The sequence below is a fragment of the Eucyclogobius newberryi genome, unplaced genomic scaffold, assembly GCF_026437365.1.
Source record: "Eucyclogobius newberryi isolate DKJ021-1_F unplaced genomic scaffold, fEucNew1.0.hap1 SCAF_17, whole genome shotgun sequence".
Taxonomy (NCBI): Eukaryota; Metazoa; Chordata; class Actinopteri; order Gobiiformes; family Gobiidae; genus Eucyclogobius; species Eucyclogobius newberryi.
In genome coordinates, this window is record NW_027315801.1 from 26,417,206 (window position 1) to 26,436,272 (window position 19,067).

A 19,067-nucleotide genomic window follows, 5' to 3' on the forward strand; every position below is an offset into this window, starting at 1 on the left:
CCTTCAGTGTGAATCTACAATTTCCATAGTCATGAAAATAAAGAAAACTCTTTGAGTGTCCAAACTTTTGGTCTGTACTGTATATATTTTTAATTTGATTCGTTTGCCATAAAGTGCATGAGCATGTAATACATAAACATAACATAAACAAATGGTTGTAATATATATCAGCTTTTGTCAAAGCCTTTGTCAAATAGAGTGCCAAGTACCACATAATTCGATGGCATTTCTGAGTACAACTTTGCGTTTCTGCATTTGGAGTATCTTTATCGGACTACCTTAAAAGAATCAGATGTGGCAGGACCACTGAGAGCGTTTGCCTTGGAGAACCGTGTTTTAAGGTGGAATGCCATCTTCCTTTTTTGGTTCACTATCCGCATTTTAACGTTGCCTTTAACTTGCACCAAAATATCGCGAGATTTACTGTAGGGGAACGCGCGACAACATAACAAGAGTTACAAATCTTGCTCTGATTGGTCAATGGACTCTGTTGTAAGATGGCGCCCAACGAAAAATGATTTATCAAATACATTCATCCACAAATCTAAAACAACAAATGGAAACCGTGGAGAGCTGCACCGAAGGCATACTGCACCGGACTACGTAATTTCAGGGAAAGAAACGCAAGTCTAAGGACAGAAAAGAGGTCGCAAAGGAGAAGAATTAGCTAAGCTAAAAGGTGTGCTAACCATAGCATATCTGCATAAATACACTCCTTTACAGTTAGCCTCTGTATTTGTTTCAGCTGACGTATTTAGCACTGGTCAATTAGTTTAAATGGCACTCGTCGCTTATTTAAACTCATTGATCTCAACCTGGAACGTTAAACGTGAAACGCCATGAAGCTAGTTAGCCTTATAACGCAGCTAACGTTGGTGATCGCGGATACATTGTTGAAGATAAATCATGAAGATTGTTATGACTGTCGTGCATATTTCGTTCTTAATGTTATTCAATATGAACCACTGTCGGTGGCTGCTCTGAGTTGTTTTGGATTTGGAAAGAGACCGCGCTTTGTCCCAGCTCGTGCACACACGGGTTGAGTTAACCCTTTCCTCTTTCTACCTGCGGGAGCATTGAAACGCCTGTTATTATCAAATATGTTTGATCCCAACTTTAGACTCCAGGCACAACCCTGCCTCTCCTAAAGTGTTTAAATCTAGTTTCTCTGATCCAGTTCCAGGATATTGCAGCAGTAATGAATAACTCTCTGGACGGTTCGGGCTCCTATGAAGAGCTGGTTCGACAAAAGGCTCGTAGCATCCCTCAACATCGCATGAAGGAGTTCTTGGAGTCTTTGGCCAGTAAGGGACCTGATGCCCTGCAGGAGTTCACCCAGCAGAGTGGAGATGTTGCTACCACCACAACCACTATGGTGTATGAACAAGAGGCCAACTGCATTTACACAGATAGTACAGAGGTGGCGGGGTCACTCCTCGAACTGGCTTGTCCTGTAAATATATTTACCCTACTCAATCATTAATCATCCATGTGACTTTTAAAACATAATTTAAATACATGTGAAATGTGCTGGTGCAGGTGCAGGTCCAGTCTCAGCAGCAGCAGATACAAGAGGTAACTTCACAACAGCAGACGGTCCAGGGCACAGAGCAGATTGTACAGGTGAGACACTAAAATGTACAGGTGAGGCACTAAAAGGGTCTCCGATGTTGTAATTCACTTCATGATCCACTGTAATTAGGTGCAGATTGGCCAACAACATGGTCAGATGCTGGGCCAAGTTCTTCAAGTTCCTTCAGGTTCCCACCAACAACTTCAAGGTATAACGACAGCACAGCTGATTCAACCTGGGGATCTCACAGAGGAACAGCACCAACAGGTAGGTGCGACCATGGGCATTTACTCAATTCCATTTTACTTGGAGCTAATTAAAAACCCATCTAACCCAAATATAAATTTGTCTAGCTCCAAGCTCAGTTGGTGGCTGCAGTTGCAGGAGGGCAGCAGATTCAGATTCAGACCGTTGGTGCATTGTCTCCAACCCAGCAGCAGGACAATGAACGAAGGATTGCCACATCCCAGGGAGTTGGTGTTTTACAGCCTGCAAAGAAGCGCAAGGTGGACATGCCGATCACAGTGTCTTATGCCCTGCCTGGTCAGCAGGTGGCCACAGTCTTGGCTATTCCACAGGGCCACGGTCAGCAGCAGAGTTATGTGTCCCTGCGGCCTGACCTTTTAACTGTGGACAGTTCCCATCTGTACAGTGCAACAGGAACCATCACTAGCCCCACAGGCGAGACCTGGACCATCCCAGTCTATTCAGCTCCTGCCGGCTCTGGTCGGGAGCAGGTCACACACATCGCCATTCCCCAAGAGGCTTATGGAGCAGTACAATTATCTGGAACGAATACTACAACAATGACAACAATGCCCACCCAAGTTATGGTTGAAACCGATAAACTGAAAAATAATGTACTTCAAACCAGCACAGCTCAGGCTGTTTCCAGCATAACTAACTCTGTTGGGATGGGGGCACAAGAAGAAGTGGTGCACACACTGGCTGCAAATACATTGTTCCCTGCTCAGCTAATGAATGGAAACCTCCACATCCCAGTGGCAGTGCAGGGCTACTCTAATGCCACACAGTCCCTGATTTGGGACCCTCAGCAGCAGGTGCTGCACACACAAGGGCTGACTGGGCAGGAGGCACAACAATTGCAGGTATGACCCCTTCTTGTGCAGTCTTCTACATTTTTAATGTTCGGTTTTAGATAAACGTGTGATTGTGCAGGGCCAGACTGTAGCGTTAGAAATGGATGGCCAAGGCCATCAGCAGGTGCATGTTCAGGAACTGCTGCTCCCCGCAACATTGAAGCCAGAAGAAGGACTGGAGGTGTGGCGTCTTTGGGCTCAGATGAAGAATGCTGACTTGGAAAAATCCGATACAAATAAACTGGCTCCAATTGGAAGTATGTAGACCGCATATCTATAGCTTCATTTACGCTGATGCTTTATTAACATGAAAAACTCTTAAGGGCGCCAGGCCTTGCGATTCCAGGAAGATTTAGTGTCTTGTGCAGTAGCTGAGCTCTGCTTGGGCCTGTGTTATATGACAACTGAAGCCCGTGGGCTGGAAGGAGAGTCCTATGAGGCAGATGTTCTTTATTATATCTTCCTCTGCCTGCAAAAAGTAAGCTCAATCATGGTGGGGTTTTATAAATAATTGAACTTTGCCAATGACTCCCCTTTGCTCTCCAGTATCTTTTTGATAATGGTCGAGTGGATGACATTTTCTCAGATCAGTACTACACCCGGTTTGCTCAAAGTTTGCACCAAATTTTGGAGCCATGGAGATCGTCTGTTCATCCTCTAGGTAAAGATGTTGCAATAGCAAGTGAATTGTTTTGATATACTGCAAATCTTTATGAAATGATTTATGCGTTTGTAGTGGTTTTGTGACCAAGTTGTTTAACTGTGCCTATTTTTTCACCCAGGTTATATAATTCCCAGTCATGTGACTGAGGAAATGCTGTGGGAATGTAAACAGCTGGGGGCTCACTCCCCCTCAACGCTGCTTACAACCTTAATGTTCTTTAACACAAAGTACGTCGTAACTATTTTATAGTTTGCTAAACGTTAACCTTGCATGTATTGCATTCTATTCTATTGTATTTAAAGTAAATACTTTTATATTTGGCCATATCTATTTTATTTATGAACAAGTGATTGTTAATTAGAGTTAGTATGAAACTTGTTTGTTTTTCCAGGTATTTTCAACTTAAAACAATTGATCAACATTTAAAAGTGGCCTTTTCCAAAGTGCTAAGACACACACGAAAGAGTCCCAATAACCCTAAAGACAAAAGCACCAGCATACGGTACTTGAAGGCCACAGAGCGGTTCATTGGGCAGAAGGGTAAGTTTCTTGACTAGTGTGATCATGTCTGAGAAATTATAGTATTATAAGTTCTGAACTCGTTCTTGTCTCTAAAACTTAGTGACAGACGACATGTATTCAGAGCAAATGGAGGACCCTGACAATCCACTGAGATGTCCGATAAAGCTGTATGATTTCTACCTCTTTAAATGGTAAGTTAAATGTTAAACTCAAATTATCCTTTTTTGTCAAAGAGATAACAAAATCACACTTGTGTGCAATAAGTCAATAAGTGGCAGTCCTTTCTTCACACTAATTGAATGCATTGTGTCCTACAAACGGATTCATATAGGTCAATAATATTTGAGGTGTTGGCACAATGCAATTACAAAGTTGGTTGTAAAGTATTAGAATATCATTTAAAACACAACCTAAACTCACTTGTAAATTATCTTAAATGGGCACATGCAGAAACTGCTTTTTTTTTTTTTTCCTATGGCTGATGTACATAGATGGCTCAGCCTCATCACAGTTAACCTTGTTTGTCACTGTTGCGAGGAAACTAAAAAGAAAAAAATGGATTTGAAACTTTCTGCTCCAAATTTGGGATTTTGGTAAATATCAATTATCAGAAGAATACTTTATAAAATGTCAACAAGCACAGTTTTGTATACTGTAGAAGTATATTAACAGTCAAATGTTCAGATGCAGTTCTCTCTGGATGGATCTCAAAACTGTTTCAGGTTTTGCATTCCTGATTTAAGTCAACATAATTTGTTTTTGTTTTTTTTTAGTCCACAGAGTGCTAAAGGTCGTAATGATACCTTCTACCTGACGCCAGAGCCTGTGGTGGCCCCCAACAGTCCCATCTGGTACTCCACTCAGCCCATCCCAAAAGAGCAGCTGGAGCAGATGCTGGCACGCATCCTTGTTGTACGTGAAATCCAGGAATCCATCACCTTATCAGAGAGTGTGCATTAATGGGACCAGAAGAGCGCTATAAAAGGACTTCCTTTCCTCTACAGCCTTTGATGCTCAACCCCATTAGATTTATCTTTTCTGTGCTATTTAAGGGTGGCATGTACATGTTTATATCCATTTGTATATACACATTGACTGTACATACATATACTACTACAAATGATTTGTATTACTAAGGCAGTCTCTTAATCTTAACACTTTTTGGCCAAAGGTTGTAGTGTCTAATCTTACCCTTAATTTAAATGTTTTTTTTTTTAACCATTATCCTATCATCAGTCTATACATTTGTTATGATTTTATTTGTAATATATTTTATATATTCCATACCTGCCTTCATTGCTGTTTTATTTCACTTTATTTGTTTTGGACAGAATAATGTGGCCTGAAATGTGGAAGCGTTCTCATTCATTAAATGGGAAGCTTGAGCACATCGGGTTGTCGCCTGAAGCTTTCTCCTCATTGAGAAAAGACTTGACTACAAACAACGCCCCCTCTCTGGCTGCAGGGCCACTAGATGGAGCCTGGCAGAATGCTGACGCGTTCAATGCAAGGCCGTTAAAAATCACAAAATTTCACTGTGGGACAATGTGACAAAAGTGTGTACTTCTACTGCAGAGAGTTTCAGTGTAAAGGAGGAGCTGCTGTGCCTGTGATTTTTGAAGCGTTTTGTACAGATTCTACAAAACCATACCTCTGCCTTTCTTTCTGACTGTATCAAATGCACTTGTGAAAACGATAGTCCTGCAGTTTATGACGTAAACATGACATACATTGTTCTCCCAAACAGAAATAAAACTGATTCACAAATTGTATTCAGACTCATAAAACAAACATACAGCCAACATCCATAGTTGCCTCTGTTGTAAGAGGCTTGCCAAGGGGACATTTGCTGACGGTTCTCTTTGTTCCCATACTCTTTGAGCCAGTTTGTCCTGATTGGCAGGTTTTGTTCAGGTTTTGCCCTGGGGAGATTTCTTTTCCTTATGTACTTACTTCATGAGCATTATTTGCATATTGTTTACTTTCACCTTAATGGCAGAGTTGTCGTAGGAGAATATTTTGAGTGTTGCTCAGGTAATGTTGATGACGGCAGTAGCTTCCTTAGTAAGTTTGAGGGATGTAGAAAGTGTTTGGTTGATGTGAATTGTTCATCTGATGTTGACTTTCTGTGTTGATGGTGTTTTCTTCTCACTTTATTTCCTTTTGATGCAGAGTTTTGTGGCTGGGTCTTTGGATGGATAGTGTTCAAAATGGGACTCTGATGTTGCCTAGAAAGATTAAAACAACCGCTATTATACCCTCTATGCTACATGGTCATATTCAATGTTTATTATCTCACCATGCAGCTCCCGCCATTCTTGCATTAAGCCAATGGAGAAGACATTGGTATACAAATACATACTGCTGCTGTAATAGAGAAATTATGAATGTAAATATGACGATATCTTAATGAACGTGCTATTAACAGTGCAGGCCATTTGGATCAGATAATTGAGATTATACTCAAAACCAGTGCATTAATATGTAGGCCTTCGGGGGAAAAAGTGCTTTAATTCAAATATATGACAGATGACCTCTGTAGGAGGGAAGGGCATCAGGGTGACGGCTCAAAGAACTGTGAGTTAACACACAGACGCAGTCAAAAAGTCTTAAGATTGCACAATCATCTGATTCTGATCATGTCAGATTTAGCAGTTTGCATGTCATTTCAATAATCTTAATCTTAAACAGCCGCTGTCTTGTCAGAAACAGTTCAGATGATTACAGCTGAATTTTTTTCTACATTGCCACTGTCAGTTAAAGGATTCATTATTGAAATACCCTTCCTTAAACAGTAAAACCACTGTCTTCTGTGTTCCTTGCCTAGGGACAACGGATGAAGGACACATATCGTTGCATATGTCCCTATCAAATAAATCAATCAATATTACTTCAGTTACTTTTAACTTACCCTAGTACTATAATTGCAACTTCTTAGAATTAGGTTACAATTCAAGTGTAAAGTGAATATTCTACTTTAGCTATAGAACTACGGTATTTGCTGCAAGGGTTAACACTTTAAAAAGTAAGCTGCTTCTCACCAGTTTTTGCACCATCCACATGCGATGCAGCCTGAGGTCTTCCACTGCGGCTCTAACATCAGGCCTGATCCCTCGAACGCAGAGCTGCATGAGCCACAGCAGAGCAACGAAGGTCCCTGAACGGCCCACACCTGCACTGGAGTCAAACATAAACATACCTCTGTAAACCACCTGCACCAGGGAAAAGGATAGGAAGTACTACTAATACTACAAATGCTGCTACTACCTTTCCTGATTGATCTTATGCTACCAGTTAACTACTAGTGCTCTACGTCTACTCACTAAACCACGGGAGTTACTCATTTAGAGGTAATTTGACATATTTACTTGCAAAAATGTATCTCCCTACCTCAGAACTCAGAATCAGAACTTCTGAAGTGTAAGCATCTAGTATCATCCAACGTCCAGCTGTAGGTAAGTGGTATTTTAAATGAATGAAAGGTCAGAGGTCAAACCTGCAGTGCACCACAGATGGTCCGAGGCGTGGCAGAGTCTCCAGGTGAAGTCGCACATGCTCAGTGAAGGCACAGAGTGACGCTGGGTCTTTTGGGACGCCCATATCCGGCCAGGATGAGTAATAGTAATGTGTGACTGTCCGATCCGCGGCGGGACAATCCCTCTGAAATTAAGAGAAGTATAGTAGTGTATATAAGTATAAGTGCTATCCACGGCAGGCACGTGTGGGACAATCTGCTGCATGTCACTGTGAACTATATTCGAAAGCAGGCTGGCAATCATTGGATGTGAGGAGAGAACAGCATTGCCTTTGTCTGTTTGCAAAGCGTTTGCTTGATTATTTAACAAGAGTAATCACTGAGGGTTTTTTTTCCTGTATGAAAAATAAAAACATGAAAAATCAAACTGGCTATGGTGGCTCATGTGTAACACAATTCACTATTGAGTAAAAGTACTGAGTGTACTGTTTTAGAAATAAAAATATCTCTAGTCATGGCTATAGATAAGTATACTCAGTAGAATACGTTAGTATACCACTAAAAATACTGCTGCCACTGATATTATCATTCTCTCGGCGAGAGTATTGTTTACCTGTCGTAACTTCATGGTGGTGATGACGCAGTCCGGTCCTTGTTGGCGCTTCACTGTGGTCACTTGTATTCGTCCATGTTGAACTATGCTTGGTTCAAAAGGCCAGTAATTCTCACATAGAACCTGAGAAGATAAAATACGTATCTGATTTTAGTCACTGGTACTTAGTGGATGAGTGTTCGACATATTTTTGCAGTGGTGAACAGTGGTGAGAGAGAGATGAGGAGAGGGGCAGAATGTGAGAACTACTTCCATGAATAATATGTAAATGACTTCATCACATACAGTGAATGCTGACTGATACTCACTATGTCCTTGTGTCTCAGAGCTGTGACCATCACAATGATCTGCACATTCTGCTCCCACACCATCCTCCAGAAGTCCGCCACAGTGTGAGGCAGCGGGCCCTGGGTGCAGATGAAGTCCCTCTCCGTTCCTCCACCCTGAACATACGCATGTGAAAGGGTGAATAATCAGAAAGTCTTTCCCGAACCATCTCCATGTTTTATGACAGGAACAAAGCCTAGTGTTGAATTACATGAATTACTGTTAATAGAAAAAGTTCAGTATTTCATAACATTTTAATAAAACATCCATCCATCCATCCATTTTCTACCGCTTGTTCCCTTTCGGGGTCGCGGGGTGAAACATTTAGTTTTATATAATTTACCACTTAACACCATTGTTCAAATACTTTAAAAAAGTTCTCACAGGGACATAGTTTGCGTTGATGTAGTCTGAAAATGGATTCTGGTTTTGCACAGACAGCCGCACTCGACAGTGATCATCTGCAATACAGTTAAAATACATATCATTAAAGGTGCACTCTGTAATGTAACATCTCCACGGAGACAAGCAAATGGCTGAAACTCCCCCGGACAAGTCACGCAGTGCTCCTTTTGTACTCACATGGTACAATATATGGGTATCTGTTCTTGTTCTGGTTGGCTTCGGTGGTCCCAGCTCTGGAGGGGAGGTTCTGGCCAACCTCATCCAAATCCTTCATTAGAAAAAAAGTGTGTCTAAGGCGTTGTCACTTTTAATTTGTTATATTTAAATTAATTGTGTATAGGGCGTACGTCAAATTCTTTTTTTAATCCTCGTTTGTCATTTGCAGCGAGAGACTGAAATCGAAGTGTGAATTCCTCCTGGATCTGTGCTCTTGAAAATGTTTGGACCCTGCCATAAAAATGAAATATCTTTTATAATTGACACACAGAATACACGTCAAACATTAAAAGGATAATAAGCATTCCTACCTCATGTCTGAACTTGCTGGTGATCCCAGAGTGCTAATTTTCAGAAAACAAAAAACAAAATTCTGTTCAAATTTGGCCAGTACAGCAAAACAGTGAAAAACATTGTTTGCCAGGGATTGAGGTAAGATTCAAAAACATAATTCAACTCAAATTATTCATGCAGCTTGAGAGAACTACTAGAATGTGTAGTTATTTTCCACCTCTCGTTGTAAATATATACCTTAGTAAATGTGTGATTGACTTTCTGCATTCAAGGAAGCTACTGTCTATACTTCACCACAGGCTACATCATATTTCTCTAGTGTTTACGTTCTCTATTGCTTCCGCTACCTTACAAGGCAAGTCGAAAACCTGTTTGGACGAGTTTACAGAAACTGACAACAAGATTATTTAGCAAATTAACACAAATAATATCTCACGTAATTTATTTAGGTCAAAGATTACCTTCAAAATGATTCCCCGGTGAAAGATCAGCTTGTCATAACCCAAAAGCTGACCCAGAACTCCATGTTCTAGTCTGATCAAGTGCTCCTGTTTGTGGGTGGAGGTGTGCATTACCTGTCTGTGGGAAGAGAAGGAGGAGGAGACAGAGACTAGGAGTGGCAGTCAAATTACAAAGTCAAAAACACGCCATACCTGTTCTGAATAAAAGATTGTCCTTCTGAGAAATACATTTCCTTCTGAGAAATAGATTTGTTTTCAGAAGGTGATGTTTTTAAAGATGACCTTGGATTATGATGAAGGCCTTATCGTGTTCTACATTATGGGCATAGACTAAACATCTGGTCAAAATGTAATTCAGTCAAAACTGAATGTAAAACTGTATAGACCTAACTTGGCACCAGATTCATATGTGTGGCACTTGAGAGAATCATCTTACTGCCAGAGGAAGTATAGGCCTATAACATCTTGTATGACATATATTACATCTACAAATCTTGTACTAGGCCTCTGGAAGGCTGCTTCAGGGTACTGCTCATAGATCCATGGTTCTACACCTTATAATACTAATACAACTAATATTCCCACCATAATTACATATTTATGCTATAGAGATGGGACGCAATGCACTCTTTTTAAATTTTGGAACACTGCTGGATGTAAGTATTACTATTTATTTTCTTTCCGAACAAAACATCAAATAGGCCTAGTCTATTTGATATCATAAAGTAAAGCCAACTTTATGATTACAAATTAAATATGGTAACATATTCAATATAGGCTCTAAGAACAACAAATCAATGTATTCCCTTAGTTTACTGACAGTTTCTTTAGAAACATGCCAAACATTTCTAGGCTTAAGTCAAACATATCTGTGATAAAACGTGACTGATATCTTCTTTGAAAGTAGGCCAGAATCATCAAATATTTAGTTGACTTTGCAGCATTGTAATTAATGAGCTGCAGCAGTTTAAATGCCCTAAGCATGGCCAACACAGCTAAAGCTGCAGCGTAAAGTCAGTCTGCGCATGCGCACAGTCCTGTCTGATTTGCCTAGTGTCGGCTCGTGTTGATATCATACCTCAAACGGATTGGACAGCCGCTTTGACAGGGGAAGTTAAGTTTCACACATTTGCATTCACCTTGCAAAAAGAGTAGGCATTTGTACCTCAGGGTTTTCATGTGAGAAGAAAAGTGATGGGACTGACCCGAGGACGGCACATGGACTAAGTGCACTGGAGACACAGTAGGAGCTAATGATTAAACCTGTTTGACTAACTTGTTCTTTTCTTCTGTATCTATCTCTGTATCTACCTGCGTTGCATCAATGGAATTTCCCCATGTGGGACAATAAAGGATTATCTTATGTTTAACACCGCGCTTCTTCCTGGTCCTGGGTGACAGACACGGACGCGCACTGACGGACACTGGAAGAATAAAAGTGAAATAAACCAATAAGTCAAGATGGAGCACTCCTCTGCACCGGACACACACCAGAACAAGGTAAACCTGCTGTTTGAGTCACTTCTATCTAACGTTTAGACAAGCGCCGCAAGTCACGTGGGTTCAATCCGAAAGTAAAACTCAGCCTCTAAATCAGCCTCGGCTAGTGCTGACATATTAAAATATAAATGTAAAAATAAATGTAGAATTTAGGAAAGGGTGACTGTAGACTAGACCCAGTTTATGTTTAGAGTTTAAATAAAAGTTAACATTTTTAAAATGTGAAGTGTGTAACCTTTTAGACAACACAGACACTAACATAAAAGCTTTATTTATTTATTTTCATTTTGGTTGTTTTCACTGTGAGGCTTGTATCTCCACAAACCTGATTCGTATTTGGCCTGGAGGAGGGCCCCACCTCTGTGTCTCCATGGCAATGTCCTTTGGTGCTGTCGGGTGGTCGAGCAGTTATGGTGTCGTGAGTTCGATTCCCGACTCTGACAGTTTATTCTATGGCTGGGAAGCCCAAAATAACATACAACCAACTCGGGACCCCCAGTGTAAGATTAAATAGATTTATGTGATGATTTAAAGTTTTAAATCCCTCCATCCCCCTTTTGGGGTCGCGGGTGACTGGAGCCTATCCCAGTGACTTCGGGCCTTATTAGATGTACCCCCTTAGGCGGGGGTACATCTTTTGGCAAAATACATAGTGTCAGAACCCCCACTTTGGAAACCACTGGCCTATGGCATGAACATATCTATCTCCATGGGAAAAGTTTAGAAGTGCTTTTACTTTCTATTTCCATAGAATCCTGCAGGTGATGTGGCACCTCCAGAAAGTTACATACGGTTGCTTCAAGGCTCTTTGTGTAAAACATTTAAGTGTAAAACTACATAAATATCTTTCTTTAGATTGACAAAAGACTGACTGACTTTTCCGGAACGGCAGATCAGGTAGATTCTCTCAAACACACAATATATAGAAGGTCAAAAAGACTGCATGATCATGTTAATGATGCATTTTAAAATGTAATGATAGTCTCACAGATTTGAAAGGATTTTAGATAAATGTTCAAATGTTTCTTCAGGTTTTAGAGAGGCCAATCAGAAGAGTCCGAAGTCCATCCAGACCTAGAGCGTGGCTTTCCCATTCCTATAAACCAAAACTCTCGGGGAAATTCCACAAGTGAGAACCATTAAATTAATGTAAACTCTATGTATTAAAGCTTTTTCAATGTCAGCTGACATTTTTACTGTATTCCAGGTTTGGGAGAGAGGATCATGATGTGCAGAAATTTGGTTTCAGAAATAACCAGAGACACAATAAGTTCAAGTCCAAGTTTAATTTCAATCATGGAGCGCCCTACAACGCACACGCTTCTGCAGAGAGAGGGGGGAGGCACGAGGAGAGGACGAGTGGGGAGGACCAATCACAAGCCAAACAAAACAGTAGGTTTAAAAGTACTATTGAAAGCAAATTTATGTTGAAAGGTTGTGAAAATAAATTAAATAAGCCTGTAGTTAAAGGTTTAGTTCATATAACATTGAAACAATCTTTTATATTCAATAAATCAACAAAAATTTATGTAATACAGTTTCATAACATGTACGCATATCGTAAATAAGTTGACTGTAATCATTAAATAACAGTTTTATATATTTCTTTTGGAGTTTAACCCTGTCAAAATGCCTTTTAAAGGTTTCCAGATTTAATATAATTGATATCATTTTAACTATTGTGAGTCAGTGGCTCAAAATATACAATAAAAAGCAGAAATTCTTTTGCTATTTATGTTACGGCAGTTACTTACTCCACATGACCTTTAGGTGGCGGTATAAACCAACGGTGCACATAGCTATTTCTATCCACACTTGGCTCCACAAATATTTGGGGGGTGTTTGCTCTCTCCTCTTTTTTGTTGGAAGGTAGGAGTCTCATTCTGGTACCAACAAGTCAATGTTACATAAGACTCAAAGCTCAATGCTTTATGTCATGGCTCTCAAATTCACAATGCTCACACAATACCTACAAATGTGCCATCACCTCGGCACAATTTTCAAGATACAGCAAATGTAAATGCACACTGCTAAATAGACAATTGAGTAAGTAATTACACAGGCCATAAATAACATCACGATCACCACTTTAAATATAAGAGCCAGTGTTCAGGAATTTAAGACGCAACTTTTCTATTATACAAGGCAACGAAGGCCTTTCTTTGTTGTGACCCTGGATTGTCTTGATTTGGACTTGGTTTATCTTGGTTTATCCTACATTTTGAGTGATACAAAGAAGTCGTCCATCACTGTTTTGCTTGTTTTCTTTCATTGTGCCGTGTCCTTGCTTCGTCTGAACATATGGTATTTGATAGTGAATGTTGTTATCTTCTCCTGCTCTTCCTTGGCACACTGCAGCTCTGTGGAGGTGTGTTCTGTGTGAAGCAGGTTTTTAGTGAGTGCTCGAGTGATGCTGGTGAGATAATAGTGAGTCATCGCTGCCGTTTGTGTATTTAGATGTGAAAGAGAAGAATATTGTGAGGAAACGGTATGTAACAGATCTGTACATTGAACATAGTATTGTTATAACAGCATTGCAATATCACCGTCTCATAAAAAGTCATTTAGGCAAACATGTGACAGTCATCAAGCTTTTGTCGTATCGTTGCCGCGAATGGAACCACTAGTGCTCGTAATGTCGTAATATTGTGTTGCTGCTGTTCGGAGTGAATAATGTTTACTTAAAATACGAAAAGCAGTGATGATCCGTGTCTCACTCCGTGTCTCACTCTTGTTCCAGGTGTCAGAGTTTTCCAGCCAAGGTCTACTTCCAGCAGAGACAAAGACCAGCGCTCCGTGAGTTCATTAAAACAAAATCGTCTTGTTTAGTCATTGTTATTGATGTTTTATCTTATACTACAAGTATTCTGACATGTATATATTAGGCTGACTCTTATTTACACTGTTGCTGTGTTCTCGGGCAAGACACCTCATCCAAGTTGCCTGTGTAGCGATGTGTCTAATGTGAGGAAGTGCAGATTCGCAGCTGTGGCTACAATGAAGCTTGCCACCTACAGTTATGGAGAGTGAAAGAATAATAGACCACTTTGAGAAGTTTATCAAGCGATTAGAATTTTTTCACTGAATTTATTCTTGTTTGTTTGGTTGTTTTTTTAGCCCAAACACAGGTATTGTATGTTAATATGAAGTAACAGGCCCAATCTTTAAAACAAATGCGTTGTTAGATTGATTTTATTGTATTTGTCTGCTTATAATAACCTTACCTCAAGTGCTAGAAGGAATAACTAACAGCAAAACTGAATTTCTAAATGGCCTCGCCACAACAAGAAACAGAGAGTGGCACATGAACTAAAACCACATTTTTCTGTGTGATAATGTCATGATACTGACACAACCTGCATGATTCTCCCAATATAGTGTGGGGTCTAATAATAGAACTTGCATCAAGCATACATTTTTGGCTTTGTTCATTTTCCAATCATTGCGCATCAGGAAGCAGATGACTTGATGAAGCAATGAAACCTAAAAGTCAAGCAATTTGGTGTATCAATCACCAATCATATGGTGTATTTTAAATAGGAACATTTTTATAACATGTCATTTGTATGCGTGTAAGAATAATTAGTGCAGTTCATGTTATTCTTGTTAGTTCAGTGTTACTTCATGGCTGCCAATGCGCAGTAGGAAATCGTACAAGTCCAGTCACCTCTTAGTCGTTAGCAGCTCAGTTGTGACTGGTCAGTACTGGAGGCTTTGGCCAACTGTCACTGCTCGGCCATCAAAATGCATCGTCTCTGTTGTTTTCAGGACTCAAAGAGTGACAAGAGCCAGAGTCGAGAGAGGGACCACAAAGGCAACAGAAGCAGAGAACCAGAGACTCACAAGTCCACTGCAAAAGAGACTGCAACGCGGGATAGAGCCATTCAGAGGAAGAGGAAAGAGATAGACGAGGTATACACTTTGTAAAATGAGAAAATGCTCTGTAATCGACAGATTGGAGATTCAGTTATTTCCAAACAGGTTCAACAAGCTAAGTGAATCACAATAGAAATGTAAAAAATGAGGTTATCCATTTCACAAGGTCAAAGTGTACGAAACAGGCTCCAACACACTGTAGGTTTTGGAGTACTTTAAAGGGTGTTTCCGGTCTCATTGACATCACCTCTTCCTGTGTTGAAAGACTTTTTGAAGACGTTTGTCCAAATGATGTAGTCTTTATTTTGAAATAGTTTAATTCTGTCACAATAGTATCCACTTGTAACACACAGATTTTCATGGTATTATGGTTTTCATCGCTGTATGATAAACAGGAAATCAGCCATGTTTAATCAAAGTGGCACTGCGGCGGTCTTGGCATTAGCATTAGCATTAGCGGCGGGTTTCTGTTGCTAGGTGACGGAGGTACAGGGAGGAGGGGGTCTAAAAAATAAAGTCTAAAGAATAAAGTCTGAAGAATAAAGTCTGAAGAATAAAGTCTAAGAGAATGCAGTGTCGGGGCGATAACGATCAAAACACGGTTGCGCGGGTGGCGAGAGCCATCATCGCAGCTAGCGCGGCTTTAATTTAAATGTAGTATTATTCAATCATCAAGATCTGCAGATGTTTTGGTTCAGTTATTTACCGTACATCTGAGGGACAATGTATGTTAGATGTTTCAGATAAAAAAAGTTCCCTAAATATAGGACCTCGTCTCTCGACCTCTTTCAGGTGTACTACCAGGAGTGTGAGATGTTTGGTCTGGTGGTGAAGATGCTGATTGCAAAGGACCCGTCTCTGGAGATCCCAATCCAAACCTCGCTACAGCAGAACTTGCGGGACATCGGCGCTCGCTGTGTCCAGGCCATGGAGAAGTTTATTGAAGACTACGACACCAGGCAGCTGTCGCTCTGAAGCCACATTGTGTGCCACCCCAGTGTAAAGCCACTGAAATAGCTAAATTATATTGTTTCCAGCAGTTTCCTTATTTTTTTATGTTGAAAATGTAACTAATGCACTGGCTGTGTTTCTCTAAATACACAGATGACTCTTGATCTTAGCTTTCATTGCTTTTATTGTTTTGGTTTTGTTTGTCCTTGTAAAAAAATGAATGCTACATTGACATTTTGCACTTCTTCAAGGCAATGGCATATTCTCTTCACACTTTGAATGCTGAAGATACAATATGACTGGATACTGTTCATATACTATTTTATTCCTATTTCTTGTTGTTTTGGTCGGAATGGTGCTTGTCAATGAACACATTAACACACAAACATGTGTGACACATGGAACTCAAATTAGAGATTAAAGGACACTACCACTGAGCCTTTGCTTGTACAATAGAGATTAGTCATGATCCAGGTTTGAACTTCAGTTTCTTCCCAAACGGCTGTTTGGGGCCGCTACTGTATCCCATAACTACCAGTCAAAAGTTTGGACAGTTTCTTTATTTTCATGATTTACTTTGTAGATTCTCATTGAAGACATCAGCAGCAGCACAACAGTATGTAGTATGTAGTATGTAGTATGAAAGTATGTAGTAAAGCGTGACATAATGAATTTAAGTGTGCAATAACTCCAAATGTGTTATTATTTTATACTCTATTTTTAAAGAATGCACCTTTAAATCCTGAGAAGGCACAACAGTGAAGTGAAAACGATTTCAGGTGACTTCATTATGAGGCTTATTAAGATAAAGACAAGGATTTACTCTGAGGAATGTGAATCTAAAATATAAAACATTTAATTTCATACAGCTTGCTTCGTATATGTGATGCCTGTGTAGCTGCAATGTAGAAGGGAGTAAAGATAAAGACACAAATATTGAATGAGAGGAGTGTCCAAACGTGACTGGTAGTGTATGTTTGTTTTTTCCTCTTTAAAAATGTGTTACTCATTTATTTTTTCATTTTAGTTTGAAGTGTCTCAAAAAGTGCATTTTGTAGTATTCATCAATTTGTTGTGTATTCAGATTTAAGCTCAAGTAATTTCCTGAAGAAAAAGATTGAGAGAGTGGCGCTTTGCAAATTGGTTGAGTGAAATCGAGTGACGGAGCTAGTGTTAATTGAAGAACACTTTATTTCCAGTTTGAGACAACACCAACGAATCAACATGCAAGCCTTTGTATCCTGACGTCATGTAATACAAATAATGATTCTTTAGTTACAAAATATATAAATATTTAAGACCATATGTACAGAACATTTACATTACTACATCCATTATAAGTTGAATACTATATATACATTTAACAGATATTATTTTTAAGATTTTTATTAATGGCATTTTTATTTAAGCTTCTTATTGTTTGCTTTATTGTTCTTAGTCATCTATATCTATCTCTCAAAAAACAAAGCATGTGGCAGAAGAGAAACGGGACCATACCTGACGTTACTGTGCCTGAATGAGCGAGGGCAGAGGCTGTGGGCGCTCAGTCCTCGTTAAAGCATGGAGCTGGCTAATGTAGAGCACAATTCAACAGACAATTTGTACAAAGTGAAAACCAACATCATTTTTAAGCAGCTTTACATCCCACAGAGGTAATCTTACTTTTCCACTATTTCAACATTAGTTCTTTGTCCGTAGAAGATAAGGACTAAGAATCACAATTGTTTCATGAATAGTCTAATGTGACCTTTCCAAAAGTCTACGATTGTCTTTCTCAGTCAAGGACACACATACATCACAGCAGTCGATAGATCATTGATGCGTCCAGCTAAAGTGATCAGTAGATGTCCATAACAGTAAACATTGTGTTGTGTAAGCCAGTTGAGCTTCCTATTAGGATTAGATCATCCTGTGTAGGTGTACATAAACACTAGCCAGTGTAGAGTTGTGTAAGCACAAAAAATAGGCCTTGTGTGTTTGACCCCACAGCACACACTTCAAAGTTACTCTTCATCCTCCTCCCACTCTTTACCTCTCATCCTGATTCCTCTGTCCACCTGCTCCTGTCTCTTTGCACAATCAGGAGAATCTAGGAGATTATACAGTTTTTGCTCTTCCTGCGCTGGCGAGTGTGCATTTGGCCATGTATCGGCCCATGCAGAGGTGCGTGGTGTCCTGCAATCCCAGACGGGCTGTAGCGGTGGCGAAGTTCCTCATTGTTGATGTAACAGAGCTGCACAGGGCGGGGTATGGGCTCTCCCATGAAGTAACCCTCATCCTCTTCAGACTCAGAGGATGATGAGCAGCTGGAGCACCAGGGGTCTGCCGCCTCCTGGTAGCCCTCTCCCCAACAAGGCCCAGCCGGGCCCACGGGCGGCCAGCCCGCGTTGTGCAGAGTTAGGTCAGAGGTGGTCCGGGGACAGGGCCTCTGCTGCCTATAGCCAGCAGAGTCCAAACTGAACAGCTCTCTGTGTCCTGGGGGAAACCGGTCATAGTCTTCTTGCACCCTGCGATACGGGGCCTCTGCCTGATGAGTTGGACGGTCCGCCGCCAGGTGCAGGGCGTTGTCGGAGCGAGAGCGGCGTGAGCGCTTGTGGCGCCCGCTGCGATGCTGCCCGTTTCCTCTGTGGTGTTTACGGCGCCGTGGCTGAGGCTGAGGCTGCGGCTGCTGCTGAGACACTGAGTCCTGAGTAGTCAGACGACGCCGGGGCATCCGATCGCTTAGTGGAGGCATGCGCAGATTCCCACTGCTGCCCATCACATTAACACGGCCTTTACTCTCAAAACTCAGGGGCTGTGGGCCATCCCAGTACCCCAAAGGGTAACCCACTCTGAGAGGATTGTACATGTTATTATTACTGAAAGGCCGAGTGGACGACAGTGACTCTGTGCTGTGGAACTGCACTGAAGAGCTCAGGGTGCCCATGTTACTCTTTTCGGACACATTCACTCCGGAGTCCTTACTCAGATCTGGCATAGAGAACCGGGACAAATGCTCCTGTCGCTTACTGACCCCATCTAGAGAGTTACCTAGAAACAAAATACACTGTTACATGTCCAATAGATAAAGGTGAATACTTGGTGTATTTA

At 40.8% G+C, this 19,067-nt stretch overlaps 4 protein-coding genes across 6 annotated transcripts in view; 2 read left to right on the forward strand and 2 right to left on the reverse strand.

Annotated features, from left to right (window-relative positions):
• Nucleotides 1-457: 457 nt before the first annotated feature.
• On the forward strand, nucleotides 458-5,624 carry LOC140363243 (transcriptional regulator QRICH1-like). 2 transcript variants are annotated; one of them, XM_072449703.1, is made up of 12 exons: nucleotides 458-679; nucleotides 1,178-1,453; nucleotides 1,534-1,623; nucleotides 1,703-1,840; nucleotides 1,927-2,682; nucleotides 2,753-2,930; nucleotides 2,997-3,151; nucleotides 3,220-3,334; nucleotides 3,456-3,564; nucleotides 3,729-3,877; nucleotides 3,960-4,050; nucleotides 4,633-5,624. In XM_072449703.1, the coding sequence occupies exons 2-12, from the start codon at nucleotides 1,199-1,201 to the stop codon at nucleotides 4,817-4,819; spliced, it is 2,223 nt and encodes a 740-aa protein (XP_072305804.1). In that variant the 5' UTR covers nucleotides 458-679; nucleotides 1,178-1,198; the 3' UTR covers nucleotides 4,820-5,624. The 2 variants fall into 2 exon arrangements, with proteins under 2 accessions (XP_072305804.1, XP_072305805.1); XM_072449704.1 differs by having other exon boundaries at nucleotides 1,540-1,623.
• LOC140363244 (receptor-type tyrosine-protein phosphatase beta-like) lies at nucleotides 4,852-9,260 on the reverse strand. Its single transcript, XM_072449705.1, has 10 exons — nucleotides 9,207-9,260; nucleotides 9,027-9,126; nucleotides 8,857-8,947; nucleotides 8,659-8,735; nucleotides 8,256-8,390; nucleotides 7,948-8,070; nucleotides 7,356-7,519; nucleotides 6,901-7,036; nucleotides 6,159-6,226; nucleotides 4,852-6,087 (listed from the first exon to the last, which is right to left on the reverse strand). Exons 1-10 carry the CDS (start codon nucleotides 9,209-9,211, stop codon nucleotides 5,844-5,846), a joined length of 1,143 nt encoding a protein of 380 aa, XP_072305806.1. The 5' UTR covers nucleotides 9,212-9,260; the 3' UTR covers nucleotides 4,852-5,843.
• Nucleotides 9,261-11,096: 1,836 nt separating this feature from the next.
• On the forward strand, nucleotides 11,097-16,044 carry LOC140363233 (uncharacterized). Of its 2 annotated transcripts, XM_072449678.1 has the most exons (7): nucleotides 11,097-11,150; nucleotides 12,006-12,047; nucleotides 12,182-12,279; nucleotides 12,358-12,542; nucleotides 13,891-13,946; nucleotides 14,919-15,062; nucleotides 15,819-16,044. In XM_072449678.1, the coding sequence occupies exons 1-7, from the start codon at nucleotides 11,112-11,114 to the stop codon at nucleotides 15,999-16,001; spliced, it is 747 nt and encodes a 248-aa protein (XP_072305779.1). In that variant the 5' UTR covers nucleotides 11,097-11,111; the 3' UTR covers nucleotides 16,002-16,044. The 2 variants fall into 2 exon arrangements, with proteins under 2 accessions (XP_072305779.1, XP_072305780.1); XM_072449679.1 differs by lacking the exon at nucleotides 12,006-12,047.
• A 1,106-nt stretch (nucleotides 16,045-17,150) lies between these two features.
• The window catches only part of prickle2a (prickle homolog 2a), a 31,404-nt gene continuing 29,487 nt past the window's right edge, over nucleotides 17,151-19,067 (reverse strand). The window contains exon 9 of the mRNA XM_072449680.1: nucleotides 17,151-19,007. Coding sequence (XP_072305781.1) covers nucleotides 18,067-19,007 — 941 coding nt within the window. The 3' untranslated portion in view covers nucleotides 17,151-18,066. The remainder of the gene's footprint in view (nucleotides 19,008-19,067) is intronic.

Coding starts and splice junctions, on each gene's coding strand:
- LOC140363233 (XM_072449678.1), top strand. CDS start 11,112: ATGGAGCACTCCTCTGCACCGGACACACACCAGAACAAG. Junction 12,280..12,357: donor CTCTCGGGGAAATTCCACAA/GTGAGAACCATT, acceptor ACTGTATTCCAG/GTTTGGGAGAGAGGATCATG. Junction 15,063..15,818: donor AGAGGAAAGAGATAGACGAG/GTATACACTTTG, acceptor GACCTCTTTCAG/GTGTACTACCAGGAGTGTGA.
- LOC140363244 (XM_072449705.1), bottom strand. Junction 8,948..9,026: donor GATTAAAAAAAGAATTTGAC/GTACGCCCTATA, acceptor TTTCTAATGAAG/GATTTGGATGAGGTTGGCCA. Junction 8,736..8,856: donor ATACCCATATATTGTACCAT/GTGAGTACAAAA, acceptor ACTGTATTGCAG/ATGATCACTGTCGAGTGCGG.
- LOC140363243 (XM_072449703.1), top strand. CDS start 1,199: ATGAATAACTCTCTGGACGGTTCGGGCTCCTATGAAGAGCTGGTTCGA. Junction 3,565..3,728: donor TTAATGTTCTTTAACACAAA/GTACGTCGTAAC, acceptor TTGTTTTTCCAG/GTATTTTCAACTTAAAACAA. Junction 3,878..3,959: donor GCGGTTCATTGGGCAGAAGG/GTAAGTTTCTTG, acceptor TCTAAAACTTAG/TGACAGACGACATGTATTCA.